This window comes from Neopelma chrysocephalum, unplaced genomic scaffold (assembly GCF_003984885.1).
Source record: "Neopelma chrysocephalum unplaced genomic scaffold, ASM398488v2 Primary Assembly neopelma1_97, whole genome shotgun sequence".
Lineage (NCBI taxonomy): Eukaryota > Metazoa > Chordata > Aves > Passeriformes > Pipridae > Neopelma > Neopelma chrysocephalum.
The window spans coordinates 3460877-3478988 of record NW_020897760.1 but is presented as its reverse complement, the minus strand read 5'-3'; the positions used below and the strand labels follow the sequence as shown (position 1 = coordinate 3478988).

The 18112-nt window shown below is 44.1% G+C and overlaps 1 protein-coding gene and 1 long non-coding RNA gene across 2 annotated transcripts; one reads left to right on the top strand and one right to left on the bottom strand.

The window, feature by feature from the left end:
* Positions 1–11699: 11699 nt before the first annotated feature.
* NAA20 (N(alpha)-acetyltransferase 20, NatB catalytic subunit) lies at positions 11700–16230 on the bottom strand. Its single transcript, XM_027694313.1, has 6 exons — positions 16065–16230; positions 15903–15927; positions 15724–15814; positions 14423–14558; positions 13280–13425; positions 11700–12027 (listed from the first exon to the last, which is right to left on the bottom strand). Exons 1-6 carry the CDS (start codon positions 16115–16117, stop codon positions 11942–11944), a joined length of 537 nt encoding a protein of 178 aa, XP_027550114.1. The 5' UTR covers positions 16118–16230; the 3' UTR covers positions 11700–11941.
* A 22-nt stretch (positions 16231–16252) lies between these two features.
* LOC113972845 lies at positions 16253–17452 on the top strand. The gene is made up of 2 exons (XR_003536035.1): positions 16253–16331; positions 16444–17452. It is a non-coding gene; the product is annotated as an uncharacterized LOC113972845 (long non-coding RNA).
* The last annotated feature ends 660 nt before the right edge of the window (positions 17453–18112 follow it).

Below are 18112 nucleotides of genomic sequence, written 5' to 3'. Positions count from 1 at the left end.
AGTTTTAGTGAATTCTGCGTGGAGATTCTAAGCTACTGGTTATTGGAAAATAATGGAGGAAGGACCATTTTAAACTTGTCATATTTCTTATGTTCTTCCCCTATGGTTCTGGCTATTGGCCACTATCCTAGCAGATGCAGTGCAGGATCAGCCTTTGGTTTGGCCCCAATTGCTGCTTGAAATACTAGAGCCAAAAAGTGAAAATATATGAAAATGTTAAAAAGAAGAAGGCAAGGAAATTCTGTTATTTATCCTAGCCTATAATTCTAATTAAATCACTTGATCACTAATTGATCCCACTTTCCCCCGTGCGCCTATTCCTCCTTATTCTGGTGCAGCCATTTGTGAGACTAAATGGTGAACTGTAGTAGGTCTGAAAAATAACCCTGGATGATACACATCGCTAGTAACTACAGAAGATTTTCCACTTGTCATGAGCCAGCAGCTCTATTATTTCCCCTTCTTGCTATCTGGAGTCATACAGATTACTTATTTTCTAGAAATCTTTGTAAAACTGTCCTCCTTAAATGCTACACTTTGCAGTGACTAGGTATGATTCTAGCATGGGAAAAGAAAAAAAAATATGGAAATGAGGAATTAGGTCATAATAGTTTACCCTCACTCCCAAGATCTTTTGAAAGATAGGGAATTCAGATGCTAATATGCTTTGACCCATTCTTCAAGACATCTGGCCTATCTTTCAAGTAGCAATTGATCCCTGGCTTCTTTTGTACACATTTTTATAATGTTGATAGTGCTTTTTCATTGCAGCAGGCAGAAGCATCTGGTTTTTTCCAGCCTGTTTAGAAGTGCTACTTTGCAGCTCATAGGTATCCTATTTTGAATTGTCTTGTATGTGCATTCATGCATTTCCTCCTCTGTGTGTTGAAATAAATTAATTTTCAAACTAACCTCTGCTGTATTTAGCACAGACAACTATGTTAGGGACAGCTCTTTTTTCTGAACTAGTCTTTTCTAAAATCCCAATCATGCATTTAGGATTCTGATATATAGCACTATAAGAATGTCAACATGCAAAATAAAAAAAGCACAAATCACTTATTAATCTGTTCTCAGCAATAGCTGTGTTTTAGCTGAACTGTTAATTTCACTGAAACCATAGATATGGTCTAACTTCTCTAAAAAAGCCAAAAGGTATAAACAAAAACTCCCATTAAAAAAACTATGGCAAAACAAACAACGCCCGCACCTCCAAAAAACCCCAAAGGAAACCTAACATTGTGCATATCTGTAGGCCAGGAGTAAGTCAGCACACTTACCATCCCTGACCTTTAGTTCACCTGACTTGCTTTGAGATATATGAAAATATGGAAGTCTTGTTTCTGAGCGCAAATAATTGCCTGGGGGTTTGGTAGGTGATTCCTGGGAATGTGCTTCTCATCTAGAGAGAGGTTCTTTAGCTTTTCTCCTAAAGCTGCTGTGGAAGGAGATGGGATACTGGCCTGGGAGCATCATTGTTGTCTCACCTGTTATTGCATTTCCTATGTATAATAGTTAAGAATATATATCTACTGTATTGTCCCTAAATGTTAAGATTCTTTTGCATATGCTAGACTTTCACAGTACTGTAGCACTAATTTTATCTCCAGGTTCCATTTGTATTTATGCAAACAAATGCTTGGTGTGTTGGCTTTACTTAGATTTCTATGAGGAATATGTTCAGTTGCTAAAGGATGTCAAAATGCATGGAAGTGAAAAGGCTTGACCTCCAGAGATGGAAATGTTATTAATACTTAAATGATTCTATTCAAATCCCAGTTAATGCATCAGTTGTTATGAATGTTACTGTATTTGTTCGTGCAGTGCACTCTGTGATACTGGGCTGGCATTTTCCCACAGGTACAAATGAGTTAATTTAATTAGAAACATAAGGTTTTGTGCCTATAAGGATACAGGGCCTGTGGACTGTGAACTTGCAGTAGCTCACCCCCAAGCTTAGCTTTAACTTTCTGCAGTTACGTTGCTTTCAGTAGACCCTTTTCTGTGAAAGGAGCCCTGTGTGTGTTGGCATTTGTGAGGTGAAGACATTTAATGTCATGGTTTAGATGATAAGTTTCTGCTATATGGGAAACTGTCCCTATAGCAAGAGGCACAGCAGCAGCAGGCTGGCTGCCTTCGTACACCAGTCCATGTAATTTTTTATGTGTTCTGCTTTGTTCTTCAAAGCACAGACCTCTCTAAACAGATAAATTCCAGCAGTAATGGGTCCTAGAGCAACCCTTCAATTTCGCAGGCCAGAGAACCACAAAACGAAATAAATATGGTTGAGCAGAGATTTTAGTCTTGGGTTCTTTAAAGGTCAGAATACCAACAATAACAAAAATAGTTAAGTTTCCATGTATTAGTTCAAAATGTTGGAGAATAATACTTTGGCAGAAGAAAAGTAGATCCTAAGCTTATGACTGATTTTTGCACTTAAAAAAACTGAGTAGGGAGTTCTAAACTGTTAATTTGTGAGTTTTCTGAACAGCAGAAGCATAGAAATCTGTTTTCTGATTGACTTCTCTGAACTGGAGAGAAGCTGCTGTGGGCATTCAGCTCCTTCCCAGCATGAGGGGATCCAGGCAGGAGGGTAATCTCCTGAACCCCTCCCCTGGCAAAGTTCCTGCCCACATTTTTGTCTCCATGGGTACCAAGAGCTTTGCTGATTCACAGAAACTAAGCCAAGCCCAAGGATGGAGGAACTGTGGAACACAGCATGAGCTCTGGCTGGAGACTTTCTGGTAAGTGCTTATGCCCCCTGTCCCCAGTGGTGGCTGAGGTGCCCCACAGTCCTTTCTTCTATGGAGGCAGGAGCAGACTCTCCTCTATCCACACGTTTATTTTCCCCAAACCTGTTGGTAAGGCAACACCTTTAGATCTTTTCCTCTCTGCCAAGTTTTATTGAAAGTGACTGATGATTTCAGAAATTATGAGGGACTACTCAGGCAAAAAGGGATACAGCTGCCCATGCCTCATTCTATTCAGAAATCAAGATAAAAGTGTTCTCTGGTTCAAGTTCTGTAAGTCATGGATGCAATTTTATGCTTGCCTGTGCATAGGTAAGGACTCTCAGGAAGAGGATGAAGGCAATCCCCAAAGCTGCTTCCCAGCAAATCCTCAGCATCCTGATATTCCATTACTTCTGTGCCTCTAATCTCACCCAATCAGTACCAGGAAAATACCAGAATCTGCCATCTTTATCCATTTTATAGTCAGCAAAATTGTTAAGGAATTATTGAGGTGAAGTAGCTTTGACTCCTTCTCTCTGCAGGAGTATGAATATGGCTTGTGGTTCTGCAAAAGGTAGCAGGATGACTTGCAGAACTCTGAGTCTATCTGTAAACACAGTTATAAGAGAAGGAAAATCATGCTCCTGTGCTCGCTCAGCTTGTGTGTGGTCTGCTTAATTCGCGATGGCTGAGGTTCAGAGGTTTTGCAAATGACTTGAGGATTTACTTCTGTGTGAGTCCTGAGACCTTTGTGTCCAGTGGGAGTGGTTCAAATGAGCTGGGAGATCACAGATAGATTGACATGAGGGAGTCTCAGGGGATGCAGATAGTCACAGGAGACTTCCAGTGCAGAGGGCTACTCCTCTGTTTAACTAAAACTGATGCTACTGACTCTTCATTGGGCTGCTCAGCTACTAGCTGTGGTTGTAAGCCCTTTTTGTCTGAATGAGATTGGGCCATCCCAGTGGTGTTGTGGGTGTTCACAGCCTCAACTGTCACATTCAGGAGCAGCAGCACCAGGTACTGACACTCAGTGCCCTGACAAAAGGTTAGGAAGCTGAAAGGAATAATAAGAGGTGAGTGACTACTCAGTGTCTCAAAGGATTTAAACCCAAATGACTTGGGGTGAGAGTTGCCAGACAGGAATCTCTGGTGGATGACAATTGACTTCTCTCTCCCCCTCTTCTCTTGCCCTCTGTCCCTTCTCACCCTTTGCAACAGAAGTGTGAGCTTTGGTGTTGAAGTCCAAAGAGCTTTTAGCCAGTGAAGCCAAACATTGATTAGAAGAGGTGCCAGGGATGAGATAACACCAGGATTTGGTATAAGTAGTTCATCCTCCCCTGCGGCAGTCAGACTGAATATTTTGACTTGCTACAATAATTTCCTGTGGGCTGATAACCACTGATTCGATACAAATGGTAGTAACAGGCTCCATCAGGAGCTGTCCTGAAGGGCTGCTGATTCATTTAATCCCACAATAAAGATTGAGTGAGCTGTTATTTCAAAAGCAAGCTGGATCCAGCATGTATTTGTATCAACATGCCGAAGATGACACAACTGCTGCCTCACCCAGCCCAGCAAAGTGGGGTTTTGCTAATGCTTTATTTGGTCTCCATGTTTGGCTGGGAGACAAGCAACTCTCTTGTGATGTGTTGTCTCTATGAATAGTAAATTAAAAGCCTTCTCTGCGAGGGGGTGGCACTGCTGTGTTCTGTTCATTTGATTTCTGTGTATCCCCCTTCTGCATAGGTTCTAGTGGGAGATGCCACTGTGAGGATAAGGACCTTGAGCTTCCTGAGGTGCCACAGTGACTGAGACTGCCTGTCCACCAAATGCAGCTGGGAACTCCTTACAGTTCTTGCCACATTTTGAAAGTGGTGAGGAGAGACGGTGCCTGGTTTCTCTGAAGGAGTCCCGATGGTCCCCGGTCAGTCAATGTGCAGCATCTGGTTCCCACCTGCATGTGGACTCCTCACAGGTTCCACATCACTGCTCCCCTTGGAGAGCCCACAGGCACTCAGGCATCTTTCCAATTATGGGGTTTAAATTTTTGGCCCTTTAGTTTTTAAGGAATGTTTTTGACATTGTCAAAGTTGAAGCAACTGGAGCTTTCTTTCATCTAGGAGTGAAGTTGACTCAGCTCTGATTTACCCACTTTTATTTAAAGACCATGACTACTACTTCTAAAATGTTACTCATGTAAGTATGTTATTACATTATCTGTAATGTTATTACATTATCTGCTTTTCGATCTGTTAAATGCCATGGTTCCAGCAGCAAAAATACCACTGTCTGACAGTAGCAGCTGTCAAAGGTCTATTTAGGCATCTTCAAAAAATAGTAAAACCCGATACCACTAAATATAAACCAAGTTTTGTTATGATAAAGTTTTCTTTGGATGTGGTTTTAGAAATGTTACTATTTATAGCACCTCTGGAATTTTACTTCTGATAGTAGGGAGATTGTACTTATCTATAATTTTATGTACAATTATTTGTTTATTCCTGGTTTAAATAATGTTATTTTTTATAACCCACATACAAATATATAACCATCTGTGTGAATCTATCCTCAGCATTCTGCATGGCTGCTTCCCAACTCTGTTGGAACAGCACCTATGACCAGCCTGCTTCACACAGGATAAAAATGTATCACATGGGCCCTACCCATGTCCCATCTTCTAGGTAACTCCCATGACCTCGTGACAAATCAAAAGTCTAATTATAAGCATAGCTCATGAAGCAGGAGATGCCCCAAACCAAGTCCTGCATATCACTTAGAAGTGTAAAACTACAATTCTGTAGTGAATAGTGCACTTAAATGTGAGTGATAATTGGAACAACAAATTAAATGAAGTCTTGTTTATATTAATTGAGTAGATCTGAAGACTTCTCAAAGCCAGGTGTCCCATTATTAAGCATCATCTTATGGACTGTCTTTCCTTCGGGAACCTCGCAGCCTTGGCTGGGCATGAAGAAACAACCAAAGAGGTTCTGCAACGCTGCAGCTCCATAGTGCTGCACACAGACAAGCTGTGTGTCTGCAGGAGGCTTGGGCACTCTGTCCCTGGTCCTGGCTGCTCTTACACCTCTGTCCCCATGGGCTCAGCACCTGCTGGTCCTTCAGCCCACCTGGAAAATTGCTGAAGAGCTCAGCTCTTCCAGTCACAGCCCAGCAGGAACAAGGGCGATAATATATTGGCCACCAGCTGCTCTTGGGGTTAGGTCTGTCCCACGAGTAGTCACAGAAGTGAGTGGTGCCTATGGCAGCTCCTGGTCCTGTGAGATCTGGAAGACACAGCGGCAGCACTGGCAGGTCTCCTGGCATTTCATGGGCATCTCCCTGCTCAAGACCGTGGATGTCTAAAAAATGCATTGGAGAAATGAATATTTTAGGGCTAAAACCAGAAATGGGAGGGGGTTGTGCTGGGGCCTGGGCTCTTCTTGGTGGCAACAACTGCAATCTGCTGCCAGGTAAGGCATATTTTTGATGTGGATTTTTTTTTCTGATAGTGCACCCTTGGTGCTGCCATGGGGCAGCCGGCAGGAGCCGCTCTGGGAGGTGGCACAGCACGTTCCCTGCATGGTACACAGCACTCCTGGGGCTCCCCACCCCCGTCGCCTGGAGCCTGCTGGGATGGCCCAGTGCCTCGGTGGCACCATTGTGTAGTGCCTGCTGGCCATGTGCCACCCTGAGGGGTCCATCATCACCCTGGGGACTTCGCATGCAGTGCTGATCCTGCCCAGCTCTTGGAAGCCCCTCACCAGGGACTGGGCAGGGGGGCTGATGGAGTGGTTTAGGGAGAGGGCAGGCAGAGGAGTGTAAAGATGGGGCTGTTGATAAAGTCCAGCCACCAAACCGGTCTGGAACTGTGTGATTTGGCACACTGCAGGGAGCTGTAGCTAACAACACAAAAGATGAATAATTGCAGGTCATGGCATTCATTCTCCAAATTTAAAAATGATTAAGCTCTCGGTGAGGGCAGGCAGCTGCAGGTTCAGGCTGCCCTCGTCCCCCTGGCCATGGTTAATGTGGCACTGACACCCGGCTGGCGAGCAGGCACCTCTCTTCCTCCAGCAGCGCCCTCCACCCAGAGCAGAGCTGCCACAGGGCCTCGCTGTGCTCCCTCCTCCCCTTGGGCTTCGGAGGGGATTGTGCACGACATGAATGCCAAGGGTCCTTCTACTGCTGCTCAGTTCTCAACCCGGATCAGCAGACGTGACGTAAAGCTGTGACACGGGGGTAAGTCACAGCCACCACACATGCCTGTCTCAAGGAGGTGGTAATGAAAGGGGCAGGGAGGGCGAACATCGACTCCAAACAGGTATGGCCAGCCTGGCGCTTTGTTCTGCTGCTGTCTTGAGTCACGTCCCAGGGAGGTTTCTGTAATTTTGATAAAGGGGATAGTAAAAATAAAAGGTCTGGTTTCCAACTATAAAACTGTAAACTATATAAAACTATATCTTATCAGGATTGTCTTATCAAATTTTACATTCTCTCTCAGTGCTTGCGAGGTACCACATGTGCCCACAAGTAAATCTGTCCTTGAAAAAGAAACAGTAGCTACTGTGAGTTCTTCCAGAAGGCTTGGATTGAATAGGAAATCCCGAGGATGCTGCTAATAAGTGTAAAAATGTTGACTTTGGAAGTGCTACTGTATGTTTCGAGCTAAGAGTCTGCGTGAGTTTTGCCTTCAATCCTCAGGGACAATGCTTTGGTACAGTTAATGTGGCACTTCAAAGCCTGAATCGTGTAAGCAGGAGGTTGAAGCTAAAACAGGAGCAAATTAAACCACCAGTGTTTGCTAAATGGTCCTTTCCTCTGACTGCTGATGGTCTTTTAGTCTCTTCCCTGTTGGAGTCTAAATGTCTACCATCTCCTCTCAGAGTTGTGGCATTGCTGGCCCAGGAAAATTAATTATTATCTTTTGTCTTCCAATTGGTTTTTTTTCCCCATTTCACTAAGCAGCCCTTTGAGAACCCCCTTACTGGCTGTGTGTATCTGCTTTTAATGTGCCTTTGCTGCAAAGCTTGCAGAGGTGCCTCCCCATCTAAAAAAAACCAACCAAACAAACAACCAAACAAACAAAAACCCACAGACATAATCAAGTGCAAAACCAGAAAGGGCTATCACAAAAACAAACCATTGAAACATACTGGGTCACAAACCAGATATAAACCACTAGTGCTGGGGTGTTGCAAGCAGAGAAAAAAATAAAAGTTTTGTTCTGAGATCTGTTAATGGGATGATTGCACCAGCAGCATGGGGGCTCGACAGTGGAAGGCCACATTCAGGACACTGGGCTCAACTTTTGGAACAAACTGGGAGGTGTCCAGAGGACAGCAACACACCTGGCAGTTGTAGAAAATATGACCATTGACGAAAGTCTGAAGGAATCGAGCTGAGCACTAGACCTTTCTCATTGAAGAGGATAAACACTGTTACTGAGTGTTAAAGAGAAGAGATGGGTGTGCATATTGGAGCCTCTGGTATAGTTAGGTATATCGATTTAGACAGAATAATCTTAGGTTTCTTCCAGTGCTGTGTTATGGGACCTTCCTGTGTTATTGCAGATGCCCAAATGGGGCTTTAAAATTTTCATCCTGCTTGTTTTACAGGATGAGTTGGGAGGAAGGCAGGCTGGCAGCCACAGCACAGCCCCTTACAACCACTGTTCCCAGATCCCACTTCTGGTTCCACTGCTCGCCCCGAACAGTGTTATCTGTCCTACAATTCCTGTCCTTCTTAAAAGGGTTAACGGCTACACTCTTTCCTGAAGCAGGCTGAGGTCTCTGTGTGAGTGGGACTAAAGATCTGCAAAGCAAAATTATGTTGCTGTTAAGGCGGCAGGAGGGATAAACTATCCTGGCTCATATATAAATATTTGCAGTGACAAACAGGAGCAAGAGTAACTGAAGAAAAATTTGGAAGACTCATGCTGTTACTGTTGTTTTTTCAAGTTTGCTGTCCTGCAATTAAATATCTTTTAGATAATTCTATGGCAACCATGGCACAACAAACCCCACATCCTCTTCCACTCAGTTACTTAGACCAGAACTGAAATGAAGGTTGGTCCCTAAGTCTCTATGGCTGCCAGTGTTTTAGCCAAAGCTCAAGTCTGGAGGAGCTGGGTTCAGCTTCTTTCTTTGCCCAGTTGAAGAAAATCAATATAAAATAAAAGATGTTATGGAAATTAATATCAGTCAGTTATCTGGTTTATTATTAAAAGATAGCTCTGAGCATCTGAGTGCTAGGCCACTCAGTAATTAAAAAAAAATCTCAGAACCATGAAGGAAGCTGTGCCCTACACACTCCCATTTCAGACAGAACAATCATAGAAAACAGATAGTAAAAATAGCAGACGTGGGGTTAATGAGCATGGGGTATATTGGGCACATTAGGGTACATCAGGAAATATTTTTTATTTTTCTTTTTCTAATTTTATTTCTTTTTTTATTATTATTATTTTTTATTTTACTCTATTCCATCTTCCAATAGCAAAACCACAAAATTTCAGCCAGTGAAAAATGCTCCTGACTCACAATGTAACCCTATGGATGGGCACTCTCCCCTTGCTGTTCTGACAGGGAGCCACCGAGCACCCCCAGCCCACCTGTCAGGTCTGAGTATCACAGCATGGCCCCGGCAATGCCAAGAGTGGGAACAGCAGCCCCACTGATTCACACAGCAGGACGAACGTTTGGCCACACACCACCCTGATAGTCCTCAAAATCTGTGTTTCCCAAAACCAGACGTTTGGAACACTGTGCCAAAGAACATGTGGCAATAAAACTTTGATGAGTTCAAAACAGACAAATTCTTGGAAACTTGCTATTTGCTTACCTTTACTGTTGTTATTCCTTCAGAAATTCTACTTGTAGCCAAGTTATTGGCTACTGGTTCAAGCATCTCTCCCTGATATTACCAGCACATTTACACAAGCCAATGAATCTAACAGCTCTTCTGAAATTATCCAAGTGACAATTAGAGCCAAGAAAGAAGGAGGAAAGGAAAAGAGGGGTTAAGCACCCAGAGAGCTCTGCCGGTGGCACCAGGCAACATCCCACTTCCAAAAACACATCCTTTTGTACAGAGGAGGAAATGGTCCAATATTATCATAGAATCATAGAATCAACCAGGTTGGAAAAGACCTCCGAGATCATCAAGTCCAACCCTTGATCCAACACCACTGTGGTTACTAGACCATGGCACTAAGTGCCACATCCAGTCTCATCTTAAAAACCTCCAGGGACGGTGAATCCACCACCTCCCTGGGCAGCCCATTCTAATGCCTGATTACTCTCTTTGTAAAAAATTTCTTTCTAATATCCAACCTAAACCTCCCCTGGCAAGCTTTGCCGTTCCTCTTCCCCCAGTGCTGACAATAACCACACAAGGCACTAGGTAAGGCTCCAAGGGAGCATGTCCCAGTGACTCACAACAAGATAAGCAGGGGAAAAAAAAATAACAAAAGCACCAGATACCAGGACATTCTCTTGCTTCCAAGGCAGGACAGATCATCCCTCTAGGAAAAGAGGCAAGCATTGCTCAAGCAATGCACAACTAACTTAGCAAGTGAGTTCAACGATTACCATCATGTTTTGTGTACCAAGGAAATAAAAGCCACTCTTTTTAACAGCTATCAGTGGATGTTACTGGCTGGTCACAGCAGCAAGCTTCCTACAGCCTCCCATACTTACAGATTCATCAGAAGAAGCAGTTGGAGGTTCCTTCATTTCAGAGCCCAGCCCCAAACTGGAAACTTCTTGTGACTAGTCCTGAGAGAGGCAATTGGAACTTCAGGTATTCAGCAAAGTGACCCCCTCCCTTGAGTGCTGGCTTACCTGCCTGAACACCTGCAGTGTTTATATCCCACCTCACTCCCTGCTTTGCACATTCATACCAAATAAGAAATCTCCAAGCTGTTCCTCCAGCCCCAGCTGAGTTTCCCTCCCGGGAGGCAGCCCCGCCGTGCAGGACCTGCAGCTCCGCACCTCCGTCACCAGGCGGCGGCGGCGACCGCTCAGCGACAAGGCACCCCGGATGGGCTGCACTCCCGAACTGCTCACCACAGCGGCTTAGCCTGTGACTCATTAACTGAGCATCTGCTTCTTGGCACAGTATGCAGGGCTATAAAACCTATGACAAAACATGGAGGGAGACACATGCTTACAGCAGTAAGCTAAATGGATTCTGTGTACAAGATACTGCTGGGTCTTAATCCAAGCTTGTACAGTCAATTAATACTCTGATCTCTGAATTTTGTTTCTGCAATTCCACATTTTTCCATGCTCCTCCACTAAAACCACATAAACTCTATTATCTAGTGCTAGATATAGGGTTGTTTGAAGACATTATGATGTCGTGGTTTAGGAATGGTACTCTCCCATTTGGTGTTCCCACTGAAACCATGCGCCACTCGCTCACTCCCTCCTCCCCCCTCCCTTCCCCTGCGGATGGAGAGGAGAACTGGAGGTAAAAAAGGTAAAGATCATGGGCTGAGATAAGACCAATTTACTGGAAACAGCAATGACATAAGAAAACAAACAGCAACAGTATTAATGACAAAACTGTACAAGAATAGCAGAGTGGTTCACATGTAAATGCTCCCCAAAGAGCCTGACCCGACCCGACCAGAAGAAACCCCTGAACCCCTTCCCTGTCCTGGCCATGCCCCTCCTGGCTACTGCAAACACTAACCCTGTCCTGGCTGGAAGCAGGACATGTGAACATAAGGGACTTCTCTTGAACAGGTTCTTTGGAAAACCTACACTGAAATTGAGCAAGGGGAATACAAGAAAAATTCAGTCCTATGCCTGTGCCATGAAGAGAGGAAAGACTTTTCTCCAAGTTTCTTGGGTATTGTACAGTATTTTCACTGGTCATGAATAAATGCATTTTAAAGAGTTTTTACTACGACCGATCTCAGGTATTTTGGTTTGAAAGAATACCAAGAAAACGACCACACAGGAGGTAATTCCATTTTAATAGTCTCTGAATTTCCAGTATTTGAAAGGAAAAATAATAGAGTAAGTGTGACAGTATACAGCCATTACCTACAGAAGCAGTGTTAGTCAGCTTCTCAACATTGTTTTTTGGTATTTCAAGGGAAAAACATTCAGCCTAAAATTTCTCATCCATAAGTTCTTTGGAGGTTGGGGGGGACAGACCTGACACTTAGTAAGTTGCCTGAGAATCACAGCTTACAGTTACTCAATGTCTTCTGGCCTCACTGGATGAGGTAGAGGTATAACTGATTTCTTCTCTGTATCTCTGGAAAGAGCTTTCCTCATATCTGTGGCAAAAGGAAAAAATGCTATTATAGTCACAGCGATCATTGTACAAAGCCATATGAAGTGAATTCTCTATTAAAATAAGATCATTTTTAATCAAGAAAATTTCCTAGAATCATAGAATATCTCAAGTTGGAAGGGACCCATAAGGATCCAACTCCCTGCTTCACAGGACTACCTAAAACTAAACCATATGGTTAAGAGCATTGTCCAGACTCTTCCTGAACTCTGATGGGTTTGGTGTCATGACCATTTCCCTGGAGAGCCCGTTATAGTTACCAACCACCCTCTCAGTGAAAAGCCTTTTCTTAACATCCAGTCTGAACCTCCCCTGACTCAGCTTCGCTCCATCTCCTCACCAGAGAGAGTGGTGCGTAGTTGAGGAAGGTTTAGACTGTGATGAGGGCACACCTCAGCCTTCTCTTCTTCAAGCGGAACAAGCCCATGGACATTAGCTGCTCCTCCTAAGTCCTGCCCTTGAGACCTTTCACCATCTTGGCTGCTCTCCTCTAGACACGCTCTAGTAATTTAATGTCCTTAATGTTGTTCAGCAGCAATGTTATCAACTGAAATATAACACTGCATGAAACTCGACTGAATGGAGAGGAAGTGGCAGGCTAAAGGGACAAATATATGATTTAAGATGCCTGCAACAATAGTAGATGTCTGTCAGTAGCCCTTATATTTCATAGTGATCCTACATATTGAATGAATAGTGCAAGAACAGAAATGACACACAGCATGGCTACGTAACCCTTTGGAAGGATACTTAAAAGAAAAAAAATATCTAGAAAGAAGAAGCACTTGTGTTAACAGAATCAACATTAACATAGTTGAATTTCCCTACTCCTTCCCTTTTACACTGAAAATGTCACCCAATTCTCTGTGACTGTGGGCCACTGACACTTGTAAATTTGTAGCTAGACATCTGAGAAAAACAAAGTTTCAAGTCCCAGTTATGGGAAGTAAGGAAGAAAGCATTTCCATTCCTCTTCATTTTTTATTCTTATTTTGTAGGTTATTTTGCCAGAGATGCTACAAAATGTGTAAACTGCAAGATTAGGTTTTGTAACTGATGTAATCTTCAGTAGGAAAAGTTATCTAAAGGAAGATACAAAATCCAATTCATCAACAACTATCTGAAATTGTTTCATATACAAAAAAAAAAAATAATAATAATAGTCTTACAAACAAGCCCAGGAACCCTCAACGTGAGAATCATTCCATTCAACTTGAGGCAGAACAAATACTTACCATAAGCATCTTCATCTGGCTCCCCACTGCTGGCAGAGTAGTACTCTAACACTGTCCGGTACACACTGTAGCCTAGTTGCTTATACATATTTACAGCAACCTGATTGGATACTCTCACAAAGAGATCAACAAAAAATCCACCCTTTCTTTAGCGGGGGGGGGGGGGGGGGGAGGAAAAAACAAACAAAGAAAAAACACATTAAGGAACAGTAGGTGAATGTATTTCTAAGTAACAACCCATAAACTGTAACCATATCAAAGCAAGTCTGATGATGTAGTACACTAATCAAACATCTTTCACACTGTAATAACAGATGGACTCCTTTACCAAGGGAAAATTCAAGTATAGGCATAGATTTCATTTTATTTTTGTCACACAGCCCTTCTATACCAGCCAGTGGCTTCAGAAATGTGAACAGAAAGAACAGGACAAGCTGAACAGGCACACAAGCTTCATATCCATGTGACATGATTTAAAAAAAAAAAAAAGAAAAATCCACATTTTAGATTGTGTTGTATTAGGAGGGATGGAATAAGTCACAAAAATTCACTTGCCTAATGGGGGACAGCCCTTTACCTCACAAGGCAAATTTTGCAAAATATTGTATTATTTTCTGTTTTTACCAAGTGGAGTTGCCCCACTAGAATGAGTTAAGGACATTTCACTGTGGGTTCATTTGACATTAAATTAAATTTTCATAGATACAAGTAACCAAGAAGATGGAAAGTAAGGTAAAAAAATAATTTTGTCGGCAGTACAAAATTTGTTCAAGACTGTGCCTGAATGCATTGCACAAAGCTCACAGTTACTGAACAAGTATGTTGGAGGCCCTACAACAGGAAACACTGCTGATGTTTCACAAAGCTCTTTTCCTGTCAAGAAAAGGGTCTTTTATACAGTATCTCTACTGGAATTCAGGCTATGTCCTACTCAATCTGGCTCAGAGAAATCGTGAGATTTTAAACCACTAAGCAACTTTCATAATTCCTGTTCTCCAACTACGAGGAATTTCAGAAAATCAGAACACTGCTTACAGCAAATTTCTGTGTCTGTTTCATGCACATCAAATACGTGAGCCAGGGACAGGTGCCTGTAAGAATATTACTTTTAAAGGTAAGTTTAAAGATAGGCATATCACTCACTTTTCTGAAATTTCTTCCAGTAGCTCCATCAATTTAGCGGCCAAACCCAGCCGTCGGAATTCTGGTGCAACAGAAAGAGCAGTAACATGTCCGTGCCATTCTTCCCTAGCCACGGAGCCCTCGGCTTTCCCCATGACTGTGAACATACAGAGCATCAGCACCTTTGGAGTAACACACCCCCTGCAACCACATAACTTCACAAGAGGAATAAGCCGTGTATAAACAAACGTTGCAATGGTTGTAGTAAAGGCCCAAACAGGAATGTCTACCTTATCACTCTATGATTCAGCAACCACAGAGGATGTCATTTTGCTCAAGTATTACAGCAATTTCTTGACTAGCGTAAAGAAAAACAACTTTGCAAATTCCTTGCTTGAGGTGTGACTTCTAAATGTGAATTTTAAGCAATTCTCACGAGTCTTTCACTGAACAGAATTTAGGATTTGACTAAAATAAGAGAGGAACAAAAGGCCAGAAGCTCAAAACTACCATCCCAGCAAAGATTTGAGACTTTCGGAGACTGTGAGGGAATTGAGCTCAGGAAGCTTTGCCAATCTGCCAACAGAAAGCCAAGGCCCTGCAAACACAGTATGTTTAAGGGGAAAAAAAAAAGGGGGGGAGGGGGAGGCAGGGGGCTTCTTTCTAGTTTCTCTCCTTTCTACAAAGGGCTAAACCAGTGTTAGTTCATCAATGAACATTCACACTTCCACACAATGCTCTTACAGATATCAGTCACTGCTAATAAGCCACTATTGTGGTGAGTACAGAGAAATGTTCTGTACAGCACCTACTTTAAGCTTCACTGTGTTAAATACTTTATTTCTTGGATCCCTGCAAAGATCTGCCGCCCTGCCCCACCCCACCTCTTGGTAGCTCTCTCTGGCATGATTTCTGAAAAAAAAAAAAAATTCCACAGTAACTGAGCAAAGACATCCAGAACCAGAGCTTTCCCTTACAGGACAATGCAAAAGCCAAGCCCAGTGCGCTTACTGACTGTGTGTGATCAGAGCTGAGCACAGTGACTTGGATTCCAGGATTACAGAAACACCTATTCGCCTGTACCAAATCCAGGTGGACGTTACCACAGCCAAGGCTCCTCGCTGCACTAGGAACGTCTAACTGGAAGCTGCTGCCGTGAGTCCTACGTAACACCCTTAGATGTTTATGAAACGGAAAGATGCAACGCAACCTTCCTCTTCCCTGGTCGGTGGAAAACGCGAAGAGTAGGAAAAGCTCCCGCGTTAAAATGCCCCAAATAGGCAACGAAGGGAGACGTTACCGCCGGAGCACCCGGCACTCACTGTAACCCATCAGCTCCCCGCCAGGCGCCTCGGCGACGATGAAGTACTCGGGCCAGTGGGCGAGGTACTGCAGGTAGAAGGGGATCCCGTACTGGGCGCTCGGTTAAGGAGCAACTGCGGCCGCCACGGCTGCGCCGCCCGCGCCCGGCCCCGCGCCCCCGCCCCGGCGGGAAGGATACGGTCTCGGTCAGCGGGTCCAGGTTGCTGTGGGGGAGAGAGAGCGGCGCTCAGCGCGGGCCCAAGCCCGGGCCCGGCGGGGAGCACCGAGCACGCCGGGGGAAGGGGAAGCGCGCAGGGGCTCGGAGGAGGGACAGGGGAGAGCGGGGCCGGGCGGCGCTCACATGTTGTTGAATCGGAAGAGGTCATCGCAGGTGAAGGCGCGGAGCGTCGTCATGGCGGTGATCGCGGCGACGATGCCACCGCTGCCCCGGAACCGCTGCCGCTGCCCCGGAACCCCTCCCGCGCCCCAGCGCCACTTCCGCCACGGAAAGGCAGCGTGAGCGTCCCTGCCCCGCAGAATCGCCCCTCTCCCGACCCGGCTCCTACCCAGCCCCGCTCCCGGCCCGGGACCTGCCGCCGCGGGCCGTGCCGGACAGAGGCAGCGGAGGGTCCGTGGCCGGGAGAGCGGGCGGGTAGCTGGGAGAGCGATCTATGTTTCAGCCATTGAGTGCACATGGTGCATATCTCCTTGTTGTACAGGTTATGCTTGTGTTTCCACAGATAAAGGACCACGGTGGACGCCTGTGCGTTGCATACGACCTTACAGATCCAGACCCTCAGACCGACCCTCGGAAGAGGACCAGCAGAATGTTTTGTGGATACTGAACCACCAATGTCCCTAAGACGTTGGTTTGGACTTGGGAGAAGTGGGGGCCCATTATGGGAATATGGATACAGTGTTTTTGATGAACCAGTGCTAGGCGGAGCCTATTATACAAGAAACATACGGTTATTAGCCCTAGATTGGCAACATGATAGCCTAGAGAACTGGTGGTTGGAAAAACTTTTGCCTTCTGCTATACCCTGTATTGAATGTCATACCACTGACCACCAGTCCTGGGTACTGTGTCAATGTAAGGCGTGTGACAAAAAGTGGTACTGTGCCTCTTCTCGAAGACGAGAATTTTGTAGAATTTGTGACCCACGAGAACGAGTGCTCCCACTTAGGGAAGCTAACATAGTAGCCTTAGTGTGTGGAAAGAAAAGGCTGGTTCCTGATCAGTGGGAAGTACCTGAAGAACAGTGGGAAAAGACAGTAAGAGTGTGCGAAAAAGTTGCCTAAAAACCTAAGTCATTATGAGCAAAGGGCAAGGTAATCTACAGAAAACAATACACATTGCTTTTCTTGCAATGCATTCAACAAGCTATAGACAAAGCATTAAAGGCTGTTTTAATTATAAACGAAGAAGGGGGAATTATGGAGGTGAACAATGTCACGTCCCTCGGGCCTGGGACAATGGACATTGTTGCACTAGTTGGCAGAAAGCTGTGGGAACAGTAAGCAGGAGAAGAAGACACGGAAGAAGAAGATACAAGACTGCAAGAAGGACCTTGGTTGCTAAGAACTGTAGTTATTTCTATCTGTTAAAGCATATGCTGAATTATGTAGTTTGAGAGAGTAAGCATAAGTAGAAAATTAGCAATTTTTCTCCTTGAATTACCTATTGTTCTGCCTAGGGTATATAAGTATATGCATTCTTAAATAAAGGTCTTTGTTTTTGCACTGGAACGGAGTCCGTGCCCTCAATCGCAACAGGCTCAGCCACCACAAAGGTGTCAAACTACCCCAGGCTCCCCGGCGTGAACCCGCAGAACTGTTCTTCCTGGTGTTGCAGTGCTGAGCCCAACAAGGAGATGTGCACCCTGTGCACTCAATGGCTGAAACATGCATCGCTTGCCAACTGGTTCCTCTTGTTAAGAGAGCTGAACACAAAAGTACTTTTTTCTGCCGTGATCCTCACTGGGGTAGACAACAAATATGGTATTACTGATGGGTATGAGTAATATAATTGGCAGCATTTAAGGTCTGAAGAGAGGAGAATTGTAGATAATAGCTTAAATCAATTAAAAATCCTCTTAGGTAAAAAAATCACAGTGTGCCTACTACAAATTATACTGTTGCACTGGTAAGTTTACAAAAGTAGATACATAAAAAGGAAACAACTATAAATAAAAATATATTTCTTGTTAATAATTAGATATTGCACTGTTTTATATTACCCATTTTATAGTTATATGTATAATAAATTCTGTATACACACACACACACACACATATATAAGAGAAATATATAGGACCTCTTAGCCAAAGTTGGTTAGAAGGGAGGGAGAAAAGATAAACTCCTTCAAGCTGGAATACATAATTACAGTCACACAATGAAGTGCTAAAA